This window comes from Sorex araneus, chromosome 4 (assembly GCF_027595985.1).
Source record: "Sorex araneus isolate mSorAra2 chromosome 4, mSorAra2.pri, whole genome shotgun sequence".
Taxonomy (NCBI): Eukaryota; Metazoa; Chordata; class Mammalia; order Eulipotyphla; family Soricidae; genus Sorex; species Sorex araneus.
The window spans coordinates 131,465,461-131,481,721 of record NC_073305.1 but is presented as its reverse complement, the minus strand read 5'-3'; the positions used below and the strand labels follow the sequence as shown (position 1 = coordinate 131,481,721).

General features: G+C 47.2%; 1 protein-coding gene across 1 annotated transcript in view; it reads left to right on the top strand.

The window, feature by feature from the left end:
- PREP (prolyl endopeptidase) overlaps window positions 1-16,261 on the top strand; it is a 139,695-nt gene that overhangs the window by 42,201 nt on the left and 81,233 nt on the right. Inside the window, exon 6 of the mRNA XM_055136906.1 lies at window positions 4,650-4,771. Coding sequence (XP_054992881.1) covers window positions 4,650-4,771 — 122 coding nt within the window. The remainder of the gene's footprint in view (window positions 1-4,649; window positions 4,772-16,261) is intronic.

The following is a 16,261-nucleotide window of genomic DNA, read 5'->3' as shown; positions in this document are numbered from 1 at the left end:
ATGCTTTAACAAATTCTTCAAATCACGAAAGTATCAATCTACTTATCTCCCAGACTCTTTCATCAACCATACCCCCATCCCAGCCCCAAAAATGTGGTTAGAGTCTAAAGGTTTGTTTTCAGTGGACAATATCGATTCCCTTGCTTCATTTCCTTACATATCACAGGTGAGCAATACCATCCAGTATTTGTCTTTCTCTTTCTGTCTTATTTCACTTAGTATGACTAGTTCCATATTGTATCAAAAGGCAAGATTTTTTAAATTTCTTCCTTTTTTTATTTTTGGTTTTGGAGCCACACCAGGTCATGCTCAGGGCTTTCTCCTGGCTCTGAACTCAGAGGTCACTTCTGGCAAGGCTTAGGGGACCATATGGGATGTTGGGAATTGGACCCAGATTGGCCATACATAAGGTCAGCCCCTTAACCCTGTACGATGTCTCTGACCTCTGAGATTTCTTCATTTCTTTTTTTTTTTCTTTTTGGGTCACACCCAGTGATGCTCAGGGGTTACTCCTGGCTTTGCACTCAGGAATTGCTCCTGGCAGTGCTTGGGGGACCATATAGGATGCCGGGGATCGAACCCAGGTCGGCCGCGTGCAAGGCAAACGCCCTACCCGCTGTGCTATCACTCTGGCCCCAAGAGATTTCTTCATTTCTAAGGGCTGAATAGTATTTCAGTATGTATGTGGGTGTAGACACACACACACACACACACACACACACACACACACACACACACACACCCTTTTACAGCCTTTATCCACTCATCTGTTGGGAATACTTGGGTTCTTTTCAGATCTTGATTATTATAATAGCACTGCAATGAACATGGGTATGTGCATATCTTTTCAAATTGGTGTTTTTATGTTCTTGAAATAGATACATAGGAGTGGGATTTCTGAATCACAAAGTAGTTCTGTTTTTAACTTTTCCAGACGTTTCCATTCTTCACAGACGCTGAACCTGCTTTCATTCCCACCAATGGTGAATGAGGATTCTGCTTTCTCTGTTTCTGCCTTTAAGACACTTATTTCTGCCCTGTCAGATACAGCCATTTTTACTGATCTCGGGATTAATTTCAGTGCTCTGACTTGCATTTCCCTGATAAAGTGACAGAGGTCATTTTTTCACATCCCTGCTGACCGTCTGGATGTCTGTTCAAATGAAGTGTCCGTTCAATTCTTCTCCCCAGCATGTGATGGGGTAATTGTTTTTTGGTTACTGTGTTTTGCATATTCATATTATAACTTGTGTTCTAGGACTTTATCGGATATATAGTCTATGGGTATTTTCTGTCACCCACTAGGATGTTTCTTTGCTAGTATAGAAGTGTTCTGGTTTGATGTCACCCTATTTGTTTATTTTTGCTTTCATTTCCCTTGTCAGTTGAAGGGAATGATACTGACTTATCATTTCATTTCCCTTGTCAGTTGAAGGGAATGATACTGACCAGGTATCCCTGGAAATACCTGCTAAGTCAGTATCATGGAGCAAATTTTACCTCTAAGTCTTTCACCTATTTTGGTTTAACGTCTATTGAATATTATGAATACCATTTCCTAAAGTGGCTTTTTCTGCTCTCTGCTCCCAGCTTGAGGTGCTTTGTGTTGGGAAAGCTCTTCAGACAAGTTCAGGAATTTGCAAGATGGACTCTTTGACTGCATTGAGGGTGTCAGGTCCGGCCTTTAAGTGCTCAGTTCAAGCGGACCTGAGCAGCCTCTTATTGTTGGACATCAGCAGGTCTGCTTTTGACAGGGTCTGTGCTGCAACCAAAGACTCAAAATGATTGGTCTTCAGGGGTTCTTGTGCACCAGATTTGGGGAGATCTGGGCAGTGACCCAAAGTTGCAGCTCGTGGATGCCCAGGGTCACCTGTGTCTTTCCTATGGCAACCAAGCGGGCCAGTGCTTGGCAGTCCTGGCTGGTGACCAGGGCCATGCTGTTACAGGAACCCAGTGTCGGATTTTGAACAGACCCGTAAGTAAGCTGGGTACAAAATTGCAAGTGTCCAGGGACACCTGTGCACCAAGTTCCAGTAAGCCAAGATCAGGATTTTGAACCCAGAATGCTTCAGGACTTCCAAGAGGCCAAGTTTGAACAGACCTGGAAGGCATTCGGTTGCAGTCATGAGTGCCCAGTGACAACTAGTTATATGCCAACTTTAAGCAAGTTAGACGTGCCCAGAGGTACCCACGTACCAAGATGGAGAGGGCTGGAGTGGTGGTCTGGCTTTCAAAGTTGCTAGTGCTTGGCAGCCCCAGGTTGCCCTTCTGTGCTCATTCAGGCTGGGTTGTGACTGAGACAACTGTGTGTGAGGCGGGCAGAAGGGATGGATGGGCCTTTGGTCGCAGTGCGAGCCTTCAAGGACTGAGCGGGAGTGAACAGCATGCACATCGTCTCCCCTTGCTGACTCTTCCTCAGGGGTGGCCCATGGCCTGCTTTCTGCTTTAGGGATGCTGCCTGCTTACTGGCAGTCAGAATGAAATTGAGAGGGGCAAGATGTCTTTGCTGGTGCAAACAGGTGCCTCAAGTCTCAGCTTTTAGCTTGAGCTGGCTGGAGCTAGCTGTTCGGCTGGCGTGGTTTGAGCCCACCAAAGCAGCTTGTTTGAGGTAGCTTGTTTCTGAGAAGCGAGATCTCCTGTGGCCTCTTACCAGCAATCTTTGGCGAGTTGAGTCCGCCAGTGCCTGCTGGTGACTGAGCTAATGGGCTGTCCTCGTGGCGCCCAGCAGCGAGGCTGTTGAGGGGTCACCAGGATGATGCCTGCCCTTTCCTCGGTGCCATGTTTGGTTTCTTACTTCCTGTTCTAGTGTTGTATGTATATGACTGTAGAATGGGGGAGGGGGGCGCTAGGAAGTCAGTCTTAGCCGTCCCTGTCACCAGAGAAGGTTTCATACCATAAGAATTCTCTTCCTGACGGCAGCTTATCGATCTGTGCTGGGAGTTTCTCTCTTGGCAAGGGCATCTGTCTCCAGGCTCCCTCTCAGCTCGGCCCCTTGTTCATCAGAATTTGGGATCCATTTCTGGGGTTAATCTAAGTTTTTGCCATGGTAGCGGGAGGATGCGGACTCCCTATTTGGCCATCATGTTCCTACCTTCGTTTCGTTGAGTTTTAAGAGTTCGTTTGTAGGTTTTGGGTAACAATATTTTATCAGATACAACTTCTGAAAACATTTTCTCCAAGTCTGTGATGTGGCTTTTTGTTCTCTTTACAGTGTCTCACAGATTAAAAATTTTAATGAAGTCCAGCTTATTCTTTTTTCTATTTTTTTTTTTTTTTTGCTTTTTTTGGGTCACACCTGGCGATGCACAGGGGTTACTCCTGGCTCTGCACTCAGGAATTACTCCTGGCGGTGCTCAGGGGACCATATGGGATGCTGGGATTCGAACCCGGGTTGGCCGAGTGCAAGGCAAACGCCCTACCCGCTGTGCTATCGCTCCAGCCCCTTATTCTTTTTTCTTTTCACAGAACAGGACTTCTCGGTGTTGTATCTAAAATGGCATCACCAAACTAGAGGTCATCTAGGTTTTCTTTTTCAGGTGTTCTCTTCTGGGAGTTTCATAGAGTTGTTCTTAACTATCTTTTCTCTATTGACTTGCTTTCTTTGTCAGAGATCATTGGAATTTATGTAGGTCTATTTCTAGGTATCCTGTTCAACTGTTACATCACCAGTGTATATGATCTTCATTTTATACAGCTTTTTGAAAAAAATTTTTTTAATTGAATCACAATGAGGTATTCAGTTACAAAGTTGTTCATGATTGGGTTTCGGTCATACTATAGAGTAAATCTTGAAGTAAGGTAGGATCAGTTCTTAACCTCTGTTATTTTCCTACAATATTGTGTTGGTTGTTTTGTTTTTTTCTATTTCTTTATGGTTGGTTGGTTGGTTGGTAGGATTTGAGGACAACACTTGACAGTGCACAGGGGTTACTCCTTGCTCTGCACCTAGGAATTACTGCTGGCTGTGCTCAGGGTACCATATGGGATGCCAGGGATTGATCCCAGATGGGCTGCATACAAGGCAAGTGCCTTACCCACTGTACTATCTCTCTGGCCCCTTTGTTGGTTATTTTGAGCTTTTTCCTCTTTGACTCCACAAAATGGATAACTGGCCACAAAAAAACTTACTGGAGTTATAAGTGGGACTGCTTTGAATCTGTATATCAAATTGGAAAGAACTGAAACTAATATATTGACTTTCTATCCATACACCTGGATCATCTCCCCAGATATTAATTTCTTTCAGTGTAGAGTTATGTAGTTTTCCTCATATGTCTGTGGGCGTTTTGTTCAATTTTTACCTGGTGTATAGGAGAGTGAATGGCTTTTGTATACTAGCCTGTATCCTGCAAATAGATGTTTAACTTTTTAACTATTTCTAACATTGTATGACATGACTGGAAGAGATTTTTTTTTAAAAAATCACCAACCATGGAGACCAGGGTGATAATACAGTAGGTCATGTGCTTGCCTTGCACATTGCTGACCGAGAGTTGATCTCCGGCATTCTATATAGTCCCCTGAGCAAAGCCCGGAGTGGTTCCTGAGTGCAGAGGCGGGAATAACCCCTCAGAACCGTTGGTGTGATCCAAAAACAAAAGCGAAAAACAAAGTCACCAATTGCAATTCTACATTTTTATGTCCTGCAGGCACAGAGACATCTACAAATCTCCACCAAAAGCTCTACTACCATGTCTTGGGAACTGATCAGTCAGAAGATATTTTGTGTGCCGAGTTTCCTGATGAACCTAAATGGATGGGTGGAGCTGAGGTATGGCATTTATCCATGAGACAGTCCCTCACAGATTGTCCATATAAATAATCTTCTTATGTGATTATCTTCATGGAGGGTAGATGTCTTTGAATTGAATCTTGTTTGATAAAGATACAGTGTGTACCAGTGAGCGTGGGGAGTGGGGGGAGAGGGCATGAATTCATTTCTCTTTTTCCATAATTGTTCACTTATTTTTACACTAAAATATGTATCTTTTAGATAATTTCCCATCTTCTAGATCATCCATTTCTCGGGGGCCTTGACCATAATGAACATTTATTGTAGTGACGAATCTTTGTGGTTATCGGCCCCGACTTCATGCTGTATTTTGACAATCATCTGTGAGGAAACTTGAAGGTGCTTGGAATAAGAATTTGACAGTTCCCCATTTCTGAGTTCTAAGAATTTTTTAAGAAGGGAAACAGTGTTCTTATATACACAGACTGTTGATCACATTTTCATGAGAAGCTTTCCAGCTCATTGAACTTGTCTGAGAGAAGAAAATTCTCTGAGAGATGAGCAGGACAGAATAGGAGTCCTTTTCTCTTTTGATTTTGTTGGAGGTTTCTGTGGTGTTCAGGGGACCGGTTGGTGTGGGGGATCAATTTCAGGCCTCCTGAGCACAAAGCATCTGCCCCAGTTCATTAAGCCATTTCCCCAATTATGTCTGGAGACCTGGCCAACTACTGCCCTCAGGCAAAATGTAGCCTACTATCAGTTTGTTTTTTTATTGTAGATAAGTAAGTGCATTTAGTTCCTCTGAAGCTCCTTAAGTGGTGGACTGCACATCTCACACGTCTGAGGTCCTTAGTTCCATCCTCAGAACAGAAACTGCAAAACAAATTTTCTTAGCACACAACCACACCCATTTGTTTCCTGGAGGGGCTGGGGGAAGCTGAGCATGGGAAGAAGAGGGAGGTGCACCAGGGGTCTGTGGGGGGGGAAGGGGGAAGAGGTGCAAGGGAGTGAATCCAGGGCCTTCCCCATGCAAGGCTAATGTCACTGTTGCTGAGCTGTATCCCCAGCGCCAATAGCTTTCAAGCTAGAGCTACAGCCATGGGATTAAGTAATTGCCATGAAAGGTCCTGTATTCCCCAGAGCTGAGAATATTTACTTTGGCCTTTAAAGAGAAAAATTGCGAGATGCTAACATGTTAAAGGTGAATTTATACGACTTCTATTACATGAGCTAACCATGATTTTTTTCTTTCCTCTCTTGCAACTCCTCCATCTTAGAAACTTCTCGTGTGATTGCTCTTGCCCTGTATTTCTCACATGCCCGTTTTTAAAACCTTTTCTGGTTCTGTAATTATTTTGCCAGAGTTTCTTCTTCCTAGCTGAGTTTTTCTTCATAATCAAAACTTTTATGTATGTGGATTTATAAAATAATACTCATTTTTACCTTCATGCATGTGAAACAATTAGTGAGATAATTATGCTGCCAACATTTAAAAAAATTATATCTAGTCATGTGTCAATAAGGAGAACAAGAATATATTTTAATAATAAAATATTATATTACCTTTGGGAACTGGAGCAATAGCAAAGTGGGTAGGGCGTTTGCCTTGCACACGGCCAACCTGGGTTTGATTCCTCCGTCCCTCTCAGGGAGCCTGGCAAGCTACCGAGAGTATCCCAGCCGCACTGCAGAGCCTGACAAACTATTCATGGTGTATTCGATATGCCAAAAACAGTAACAACAAGTCTCACAATGGAGATGTTACTGGTTCCCACTCAAGCAAATCGATGAACAACGGGATGACAGTGCTATAGTGCCACAGTGCTATTACCTTTGGAGTGTTCATAAATAAAAAACATGCTCTCCTGGAGAAAGTTTTTAACCTCAGAACTAATAATTGTGTTGTATTAGATCTATTTTAATCAAAGTACAAATACCATAAAATATTAAGCTAAATGTTAGTATATTAATACATCAATATATTTTGGCATATATGCCTCAAGAACCCAAGTTTAACAGGAGGATTACACCTCTTATAACCATACTCAGAATTCATTAGCATTTGACTGAAGCACTTTTCAAAAAGGTCTTTACTTTTAAGTGATAAAATGTACTGTCTTGGTTATTTTAGAAATATAGAATTGAGTGGCATTAGGCTCAGCCTCAGTTTTATACAGCCAGCTCCACTCTGTCTCCAGGACATTGTCTTCTTGCAAAACTGAAACCAATCAAACTAGGACTTCCCCACCCCTGAACCACCCCAGGTCTTGGCAACCACCATCCTCCTCCCATTTCAATGGATTTGACTCCTTTACTTACTTCATAAAAATGTCATAGATAATAGTTCTCTTTTGTGATTTTTTATTTCAGTGTAATGTCCTCAAGGCTCATCCATGTTATAGCAGATATCAGAATTCCCATTCTTTTTATAGCTGAATATTATAAGTCATTTCACCTCTGATGGACATGTGGGTGTTTCCTTGACATTATTGTGTCTAACCAGAGGTTTCCAAATTTATTTGGTCTACCTTCCCTTTTCCCCTTTTCAGGAAAAAAAAATTAGTGCACACCCCCAAATGTACCTTTAAACACACAGTAAGTACACACACCCCTGTCTTCTTGGATTATTCCAGCACACCTCAGGGGGCCAATGTTGCAAAGTCTGTGATAAGGCTGCTATGGACAGCCAGGTTTTTTTTTTAACCACATGGAGCTATATCAGGTATGCGTTTCACAGGTATATATTCTGGCCTGTAAGCTCAGCAACTGTAAAGAAAAGCGGATTGCAGTAGATCAGGTCATCCTTGCACTGCTCACTCGCCAGATGTCCACCTCTATGTCACTTACCTTTATGCAGTCTTCTTCATTAATTTTTATTTGGGGGTAACACCCGGCTGTGCTCAGGGCGCACTCCTGGCTCTGCTCAGGATTGATACCTTGCAGGCATTCAGGAGCTCTGTGTACCCCGAGTTGTCTAATAGAATAATCACCACCGCAATCTTGAGAAGGCAGTGATCACTCCATTGCATGGACAAAGTGAAATGCCTGCGATGGTGATCAGCTTCCGAGTGCAGCCCCTGGCACTGCCTCCTGGGCACGGGAGGTCCTAGCATGTGGAAGATCTCCATGTGCGAGAAAGGAAGGCGGTCCCAGAAACAGCACAGTGACTTCTTACGAGAAGAGCAGTACACGAGGCAGTGTGGATTTGCGTCCACCAAAGCAGTGTTGGCTTGATGAGAAAAACAAGGCCCCAGAAGACCTGGAGGCACATTAGCGAAGAAGGGAGGGATTCCCGCTGCACTTTCTGTTGGATCAGGGCCCTGGCTAGTGAATAATCCAGAGAATCAGAAAACCCGTGGGCCCAGTTAATCACAGTGGGTGGAGATTTCCCTTTCGCTGTCTTCCTGATGCTTGGGTGAGTCTCATTGCAGAATTACCCGCCCATTGCTCAGGGTGGGGGAGCAGCGTCCCCTTCCTGCCTCAGTCTGCCGTGTGTGCCGTTTCTGATGCGATTGGGTATGTTCAGGGTGGTGTGGCCGTAGACTGTGTATGCCATTTCTGAGTCAAGACAGACTTCTCTTTTCATTCTCTGTCTCTCTCTTTTTTTTTTTTTTGGTATGTGTGGTCCTGGTGTATGTGTGTGGGGGGTGGGGGATGGTGTTTGTTTTGGGGCCACACCCCGCTGTGCCCAGGGCTCACTCCTGGTATGGCCTGGGAGGCGTCCAGCACCCAGAAGTGTGGACCCTTGAGCAGCATTGCATCCCTAAGCCCTTGTAGACCTGATTGCCTGATCACTGCCTGGGGACTCACCCCACCTCCCCAGTCCCCCTGTTCCTCTAGAGCACCACCTGGGAAGGCCACCGCCCCCTCCTAGTGAAAAGAGGGTAGCTCTGATGTGAAAGCAGAGGGGCTGGTTGGAAAGGTGTGTCCGTGTGGCTGCAGAGCACGGCGGGAAGCTGGGCCGAGCGGCTGGGTCCTGGAGTACTGCTGACCCTCTCTCTCCTGCCATCCAGGTTCCTGCAGACTTGGCTCCTTCCCGCACTCAGCTCTCCGCCTTGGCAGGACAGGTCGCCCTTGCCTTGAGCTGTCTGTTAAGTTATGGTAGGAGGCCGTTGTCTCCAGGACAACTGCCTTTGACCCATTGGAACCCATAGTTTTCTGGACAGTGGAGGAATGAGACCTATTGCGAAATGGGTACGATCCAAACCAGATTGTCAGTGATTAGGCTGCAGCCCAAACCCACCTATTTCTCTAGTGGACGTGCTTTTACATGGACAGTCAGCGTGAGTTGGATGAGCAGTTGGCAGACTCTCGGGGGGGCGAGGATGTGAATCTCTGTCTTAGCCTAGAGCATGTTGTATTATTATTATCTTCACTCTCCCCTTACAAAAACTTGGATATGCAGTTTCAGAAGGGCTCTGTTCCTGATCACCCTCCTGATGATAACAGTTAACCATTAACAAGTTCGTGAATGAGCAAATTGTGTGTCTTGGTGAAGAAGTAAAACTCCGGGAATGAAAAGGAATGCATTGTTAATAATATACCCCGCCATGGGGGTGAATCGCAAAGTACTCAGGCTCAGTGAGAGAAGACAGAGGAGAGAGAGTCCGTGGTGTTTGCTTCCATTTATGGAGCACTCTGGGAAAGGCACGACAGCCTATAAGGGCACAAAGCAGAGCAATGTTTGAAGGAGGAGGAATGGTAGAGAGGTTGGACGGTTTGGTGGGATCAGGCTGTAGCTGTGGGCTTTACGCCCGACCCCCCAGAGCCTTTCTGGTGAGAGACCAGCATCTCTGGTTACCTGCTCTTGCTTATTCATGGTGTTGGGTTGCGCCAGGCAGGGGGGAGGTATTAATATACTGGAGGTATTAATATAAATTACTTGCAGCCTTTGTTATTGTATCAACCAAATATTTTTACCTTGATGAAGATAGGTCTATCGAAATCCAGTTATTAGTTCAGAAGCTAAAGATTTCTTCAGGAAAGCATGCTTTTTACTTATGAATACTCCAAAGGGTATAAAATTTTACTGTTAAAACATATTCTCTTGTTCTCCCATTCAACCCTTCCCTGCACACAGCAGAGAAACATAACATGGGCAAACATTCAAAAAGAAAAATTTTAGTGGCTCATTATCTCCCTAACTGGTCCATTTATAGAAGGTATGAAAAAGGGGGGGGGAATCTTTTATAAACACACCCCACTTAAATCCATAGTTGATGGAAGTCTTGGTTATGGAGAAAAACCTGGATAGGAAGAAACCCTGGTATAAAAGAATTACAGAATTAGAGAAGCTATTGAGGACAAGTGTGTGAGAAATACAGTGAGGGTAAACCCAGCAGCAGGGAGGAGCCGTGGGTGAGGGGAGCAGGATTCTTGCCCTGTGCACCGTGTCCCCTGACTGCCTCCTCCTAGGACGTGGAACTGCATGCCACCTCCTTTCTTCCATCTTGGGTGGTGAGATTCCCCTCAGTTCCCAGCAGCTCTGTACCCTGTGGCTCCCTCGTGTGGGTTGTAAAGACCTTGGCTGACCTTCAGGGTTTCCTGGAGATGGACACTCCTCTCGGCTGTCCTTCAGTTCTGCTGGAAATGGGCGCTTCCCAGTGGACCTGAGGCCAGCTCCCTCTCTGGTGCCCCTGAGCTTATGGGTGTCTACCTCCTGGAAGGGCCAGCGCTGTGTTCCCCTGCCCGCCTCGGCCTGTGTCTGCCTCCTCTCTGGTCTCCAGCACGGGACAGGGAGCTGTAACACCCCCTGCCCTGGGGGTAGCAGGAACCAGATACCTGGTTTGGCTCGGAGGCAACACTGCAGTGTGCTGTGATTGAATAGACTCCTGAGAGGAGGAGTGGTCCACTTATAAGATGCTTGTTTGGGACCAAAAGGGGAAAAAAAACCACAGTGATTTGAAAAGCAAACAGAAGTGGCTGCAGTTTGAGGTTCTTTCCCAGCAGAGGGTGCTCTTGAATGAAGATTGTAATAAATCAGGTCCCTTTAGAAAGGGTTAAGGAGAAAATACTCAGCCGCTCGGAGAAGATCTCGCCAAATCCCTAGACTGGGAACCTCATTCTTTTCCACCTCTTTCTTAAAGTTTTCATTACTACAGATAATCCTAATCGTAATACTTACTGTTTATCTCCATCACCATCACCCATTTCTTACATGCTCCTTGGCGTCCCTAGCAATTGAAACCTATATTTATATATTCATGTAGCATGGACTGGAGCGATAGCACAGCAGGTAGGGCATTTGCCTTGCACTCAGCTAACCCAGGTTCGATTCCTCCGTCCCTCTCAGAGAGCCTAGCAAGCTACCGAGAGTATCTCACCCGCATGGCAGAGCCTGGCAAGCTACCTGTGGCATATTCGATATGCCAAAAACAGTATCAGAATGGAGATGTTACTGGTGCCCGCTCGAGCAAATTGATGAACGATGAAACGACAGTGCTACAGTGCTACATGTAGTATAATTTCTGTTAGCCTGGTAGGGGGCGACATCCTGGCAGTGCTCAGCAGCTGCTTTGGCTCAGTGGTTGGGGGTTATTCCCGCCTATGCCCAGGGACCTTGCCTTGGACCCACCCTATAGTTGGGCAAGGTAGTCATCAGCATTAGACATGGGTGGCCCCTGGCCTTGACTCAAGGAAGCCACTTTGCCGTAGCAACCTCTGTTATATAGATATTCTGGGAGACACAGTGGTGATGCTTTGGGGGCGGGGGGAAGGCTTCCTGAACTGTATCACAGCAGGACTAGGAAGCAGGGACGTGCAGTGCCAGGGTCTCGGGCATGCCACATATGTCCACTGTGTAGTGCTCTTTCCATTTGGTTTGGTTTGGGGGCAGTACCTAGTGATGCACACGGCTCACCTACCTCCTGGAAGGGCAGGGCTGTGTTCCCCTCTGTCCCGCTCCCCCGCCTGCCCAGGCTTAGGGATCACTTCTAGCAGTGCTCCAGGGATTGTAGGTGATTCCAGGGCTCGAACCAGAGTCAGCCAAGTGTAAGGCAAGTGCCCTAGCCCCTGTACTGTCTCTCCAGCCTTATGGAAGTCTGTCTGGGAAACACACAAAGACTTGAGGGCTCCAAGGGGAATTCTCAGCATGTTTGGTTTATGTGGCATTTCCAAACCTCTGTTGTCTATATTTCCTTGACCTCCGGAGTAGAGCTAAGGTGGCTGCTGTTTCTGTCACCCTCATCTTGTGCAGTTCTGGGTGTTCTGTCCTTCCCACTGGCTCCCCAAGATTGGGGTCCTCTGGTCAGCACACACGGGTCAGTGAGCGGCCCTCTCTGAACTGGCTCGCACTGGGCTGTGTGGCCGAGGCTCCGTGTTCATGTGCTGTCCAGCAGCACTGCGGGGAAGGAACACATCTGTGCTGGTTAGGGTGCAGGAGGGCTCGGCGGCATGCCTGGGAGGGCCAGAGGGATAGCGCAGAGTTTAAGGTGCTTGCATTGCACACGGCTCGCCCAGTGCTGCATTATGTGATCCCTGAGCACAGAACCAGGAAGAAGCCCTGAGTACTGCCAGTGTAGCCCCCAAACAGAACAGGCAACAACAAAACACAACATAAAAACCCACTGAAGGCTTGAACATTAGCAAAGCTTCACACGCTGTACTGCCTGCAGGGAACAGCTCCTATGGAATTTGGTTGGCTTTTATTGTAGGAACATTGATTTGCTGGTCCATCCCTTTCCCTCCCTTCCCCTGTGTTACTGCTCTATAAGGGGGTAAATAAACAGTGCTATCTGTTGTGTGTTTGGGGGGTGAGGGAGGGAGGTTCTTGGGGGGACTCCCAGAGGCCTCCGCAGGCACTTCTCAGCCTTTGAGGCCCAAGCTCACATTGATGTTCAGATCTTGTGCTGGCACTTAGGGCTACACCTGACAGTGTTTGGGGGAATCGTGTGTTGGGGATCAAGCCAGGCCAGCCACGTGCACAGCATGTGCTTTTCTCCTTTATGATCTCTCTGGCTCTAAACGGACAATCTTTAAGATAGGGGAGAGTTGGGGGGGAGGAAAGGGAGGAGGTGTTTGAACCACAGCCAGGGCTACTCCTGGTTCTGTGTTCAGGGATGACTCCTGGTGGGTCTGGGGACCATATGGTATGCCAGGGACTGAACTGAGCTCAACTGAATGCAAGGCAAATGCTCCACCCACTGTATCCCAAGTATCCCTTGGTTGGTTGGTTTTTTTCTTTTTTCTTTTTTTGGACACACCCGACGATGCACAGGGGTTACTCCTGGTTTATGCTTTCAGGAATTACTCATGGAGTTGCTCGGGGGACCATATGGAAAGCTGGGAATTGAACCCAGGTCGGCCACATGCAAGGCAAAAGTCCTACCCACTGTGCTATCACTCCAGCCCCCCAAGTATCCCTTGTTTTGAAAGACAGTTTTACATATAAATGATTTAGGGCTCAAAGCATTAATAAGTGATCTCTTAATTTCCTCTCCAACATGAGGTGCATGAAGAAAAATGAGCTTATCCAGGTTATCTAGAAGGCCCAGCTGTTCTTATTATATAGTATTGAGACTGAGAAGAGCCAAATTCATCAACTGAACATTTTTATACTACTAGCATTAATAATGAAATATAGCTTTGTTTAAAATAAAATGCGAAAATCTCATTTCATCCTCCAGAGAAGCTGCTAGTATTGACACATTACTTCTATTTCCCAGATTTCTGTAGTTTTATAGTTGAAAATGAGCCCGTGATGGGACATGATGTCTTCTGGTGTACATAGAACATAGCCCAGACTCGGGTGTGAGTGGATCACCTTCTCACATGAAGACATTTTATAAGAATAGCCATTTGGGGGGCTGGCGCCGTAGTACAGTGGGTAGGGGGTTTGCCTTGCACGTGGCCGACCTGGGCTTGATCCTGAGCATCCCATATGGTCCCTTGAGTACCACCAGGAGTAACTCCTGAGTGCAGGGCCAGAGTAACCCCTGAGCACTGCTGGATATGATCCAAAAAGCAAAAAAATAACAGTTTGCTGGAGGTCGTGTTCTGGTTTATGGTTATCTATTTTAATTTTATTTCTTGGTCACACCCAACTATTCTAAGGGCTTTTTCCTGGCTCTGTGCTCAGGGATCTTGGGGAACCATATGGGGTGGTGGGGATTGAACCTGGGCTCTCTTTGTGCAAGGCAAATGTCTCACCCTCTGTACTATCTCTCTGACTCCTGGGTGTTTGTTTAGGTTGGTGTTTTTTGTTTTTTTTTTTAAGTGACTCAGGGTTCGAGGGTTTATTGTTCCAAATGTGCTTGGTTGGTCAAGTAGCTGGCACACATGAATGAAGTATACCTCGGGCTGGGAGAGAGAGAGGATAACTGTTAGGGTGCTTGCTTAGTGCTCACTGGGCCCAGGTTCCATCTGGTACCCACGGCCTCCCAAGCATTGCCAGGTGTGGCCTGAGGCCCCTGAGTGCCTCTGGATGACCATGGTCGTCCCTGGCATCGCAGTGCCCAAGCAGCACCACTTCCTTGGGGCCCTGACATGAAAAACGCTGGCCTGGTTGCCCAGGAGTGGATCTAAGTCTCCCCCCGCCCCCAGCACCCCCTTTGGGAGGCTTCTCCACCCCCAATAGTGTGACTTAGCACTATGTTTTCCAAAACCGAAATGTTTTTTGATGAATCAATGTAATGTCTTTCGTAAAAGCACCTTTACCCTTTGGCCAGTCGGAGGAGTATGGAAGCTTGTGTTGGTTGCCCCCTTCAAACAGAAGCTAGGGAGATGGTTCAAAGGGCTGAGGCTCTGGCTTTGCGTGGGGGAATCCCCCCCAACACTTCCCAGGTTAAAATTGTAGCACTGCTTGGACCTGGATGGCGCTTCTGTGTGTGTGTGTGTGTGTGTGTGTGTGTGTGTGAACATTTGATAAATATTTTCTCCTGCTAAGGTAAAATTCTCCATGATGAGAGACCACACACGACTTCTTTCCCTTCTCCCTTGCAGGGAGGGGACTCCTCCTGTACCAGATTCTCAGAGATGAGAATCTCATGAGGGAGGCTGAGAGTTCACAGCTTGGCCGATCCCTAGCCCTAAAGCAAGTTCCATGAGGCCCTACAACAAGTGACGTGAAGCCCTCGCTGCAGATTGACAACCCGCCTCTCCCTCTGTTGACTCTCGCTCCGTGTCTTGTCGGCACAGCACGCAGGCAGGGAGATGGTTCTGCTTGTTGGGCCACCAGGAGACCAAGTGGGAAAGCGCGGTGGCTGTGGGCTGCGTGAGTTCACTTCCCGGTGTGTGCACGTCGCAGGGTGCTCGTGATGTCCGGCAGCTCCTCACAGGTCCTCTCCCAGGGGAAGCAGCTGCTGGGGTCGAGTGGGAGTTGTTTCCGAGCCTCTGCCTGCTTGGGGGAGAGACGGCAGCAGAGGGGGAAGCTGAGTTGTGAGGAGGCCTCTGGTCCCTGGAGAAGCTCCTCAGAGGCGCTGGGCACTGTCCTCACGGAGCGTGAGAGGAGTTGGCGCTGACCCAAGCTCCTGAGTCCCTGGGGGAGGAGGGGAAGGAAGTGTGGCCCTGGGGCCGTGCGGCGGGGTGCTGTGCGCTCCCAGTGCCCATCTGCCTGGGCTGTGCTTGTCACCAGGTCCCAGCCCTGTGCTGAGGTGCCTCCGTGAGATGTGGCCTTCAGGATGACGGGTGAGACTCAGGTGTGTGACCCCTCGGCTCTCAGCCAGGTACCTGTGCTAACACTGTGGTGTAAGAGTGGAAAAGGTCAAGCACTGCTGCTTTCCTTTGGAGTTTGTGGATCATCTTGTTAAAAATTTCCTTTCGGACTTCACCCATGTGTGGAGAGATTCTCAGTATAGCCTTTATTCTTAATACTCAGTGTCGTGTAGTATTAACATATGGGGCTTTGTTCAGAGTCACGGCACCTTCACTAGCACCAGAGTGCCCAAGACCCTCCCACCTCTGTCCTTACGGCACTTTAATCCACCTCTTCTTCCTACCCTCCTTTATTGGAAAGGGGGAGGAGGGTCCCACGGCCAGCAGTGCTCAGGAGTCACACCTGTAGTACTCAAGGGATGTGTGGTACCAGGATTTGAACCATGGTTGCAACTGCAACGAAGCAAGGCAAGTATATTGCTCTCTCTTCTCTCTCCATGCCCCCTAACCCCCTTTCAGAATTATTTCGGTACTTTTTCTCAAAGCGTTTTCAGATCCCTTCTCACATCTCCTCCCATTAGATGGTCTTCTTTGAACTTCCATCATACTCTGTTCTCCTCTCTGTTCATGTTCGACTCTCTAGCTTTATCCCTGGCTCTCACACCCACCTAACGTGAACTCTTGAAGCCCTGTCCTGTTAATCTCTATGTTCTAGAATATAGTTTAGCAGCAAGCTGACTTGTTGGTAATGTTGGTTGACTAAACATCCTTAGCAAGGAAGTGGAAGGAAATTTACTGTTAAAACCAACCACCTTTGGGGCTGGAGCCATAGCACAGCGGGTAGGGCGGCTGACCCACGTTTTGATCCCTGGAATCCCATGGTCCCTGGAGCACTGCCAGGAATAATTCCTGAGTGCAGAGCCAGGAGTAACTTCTGAG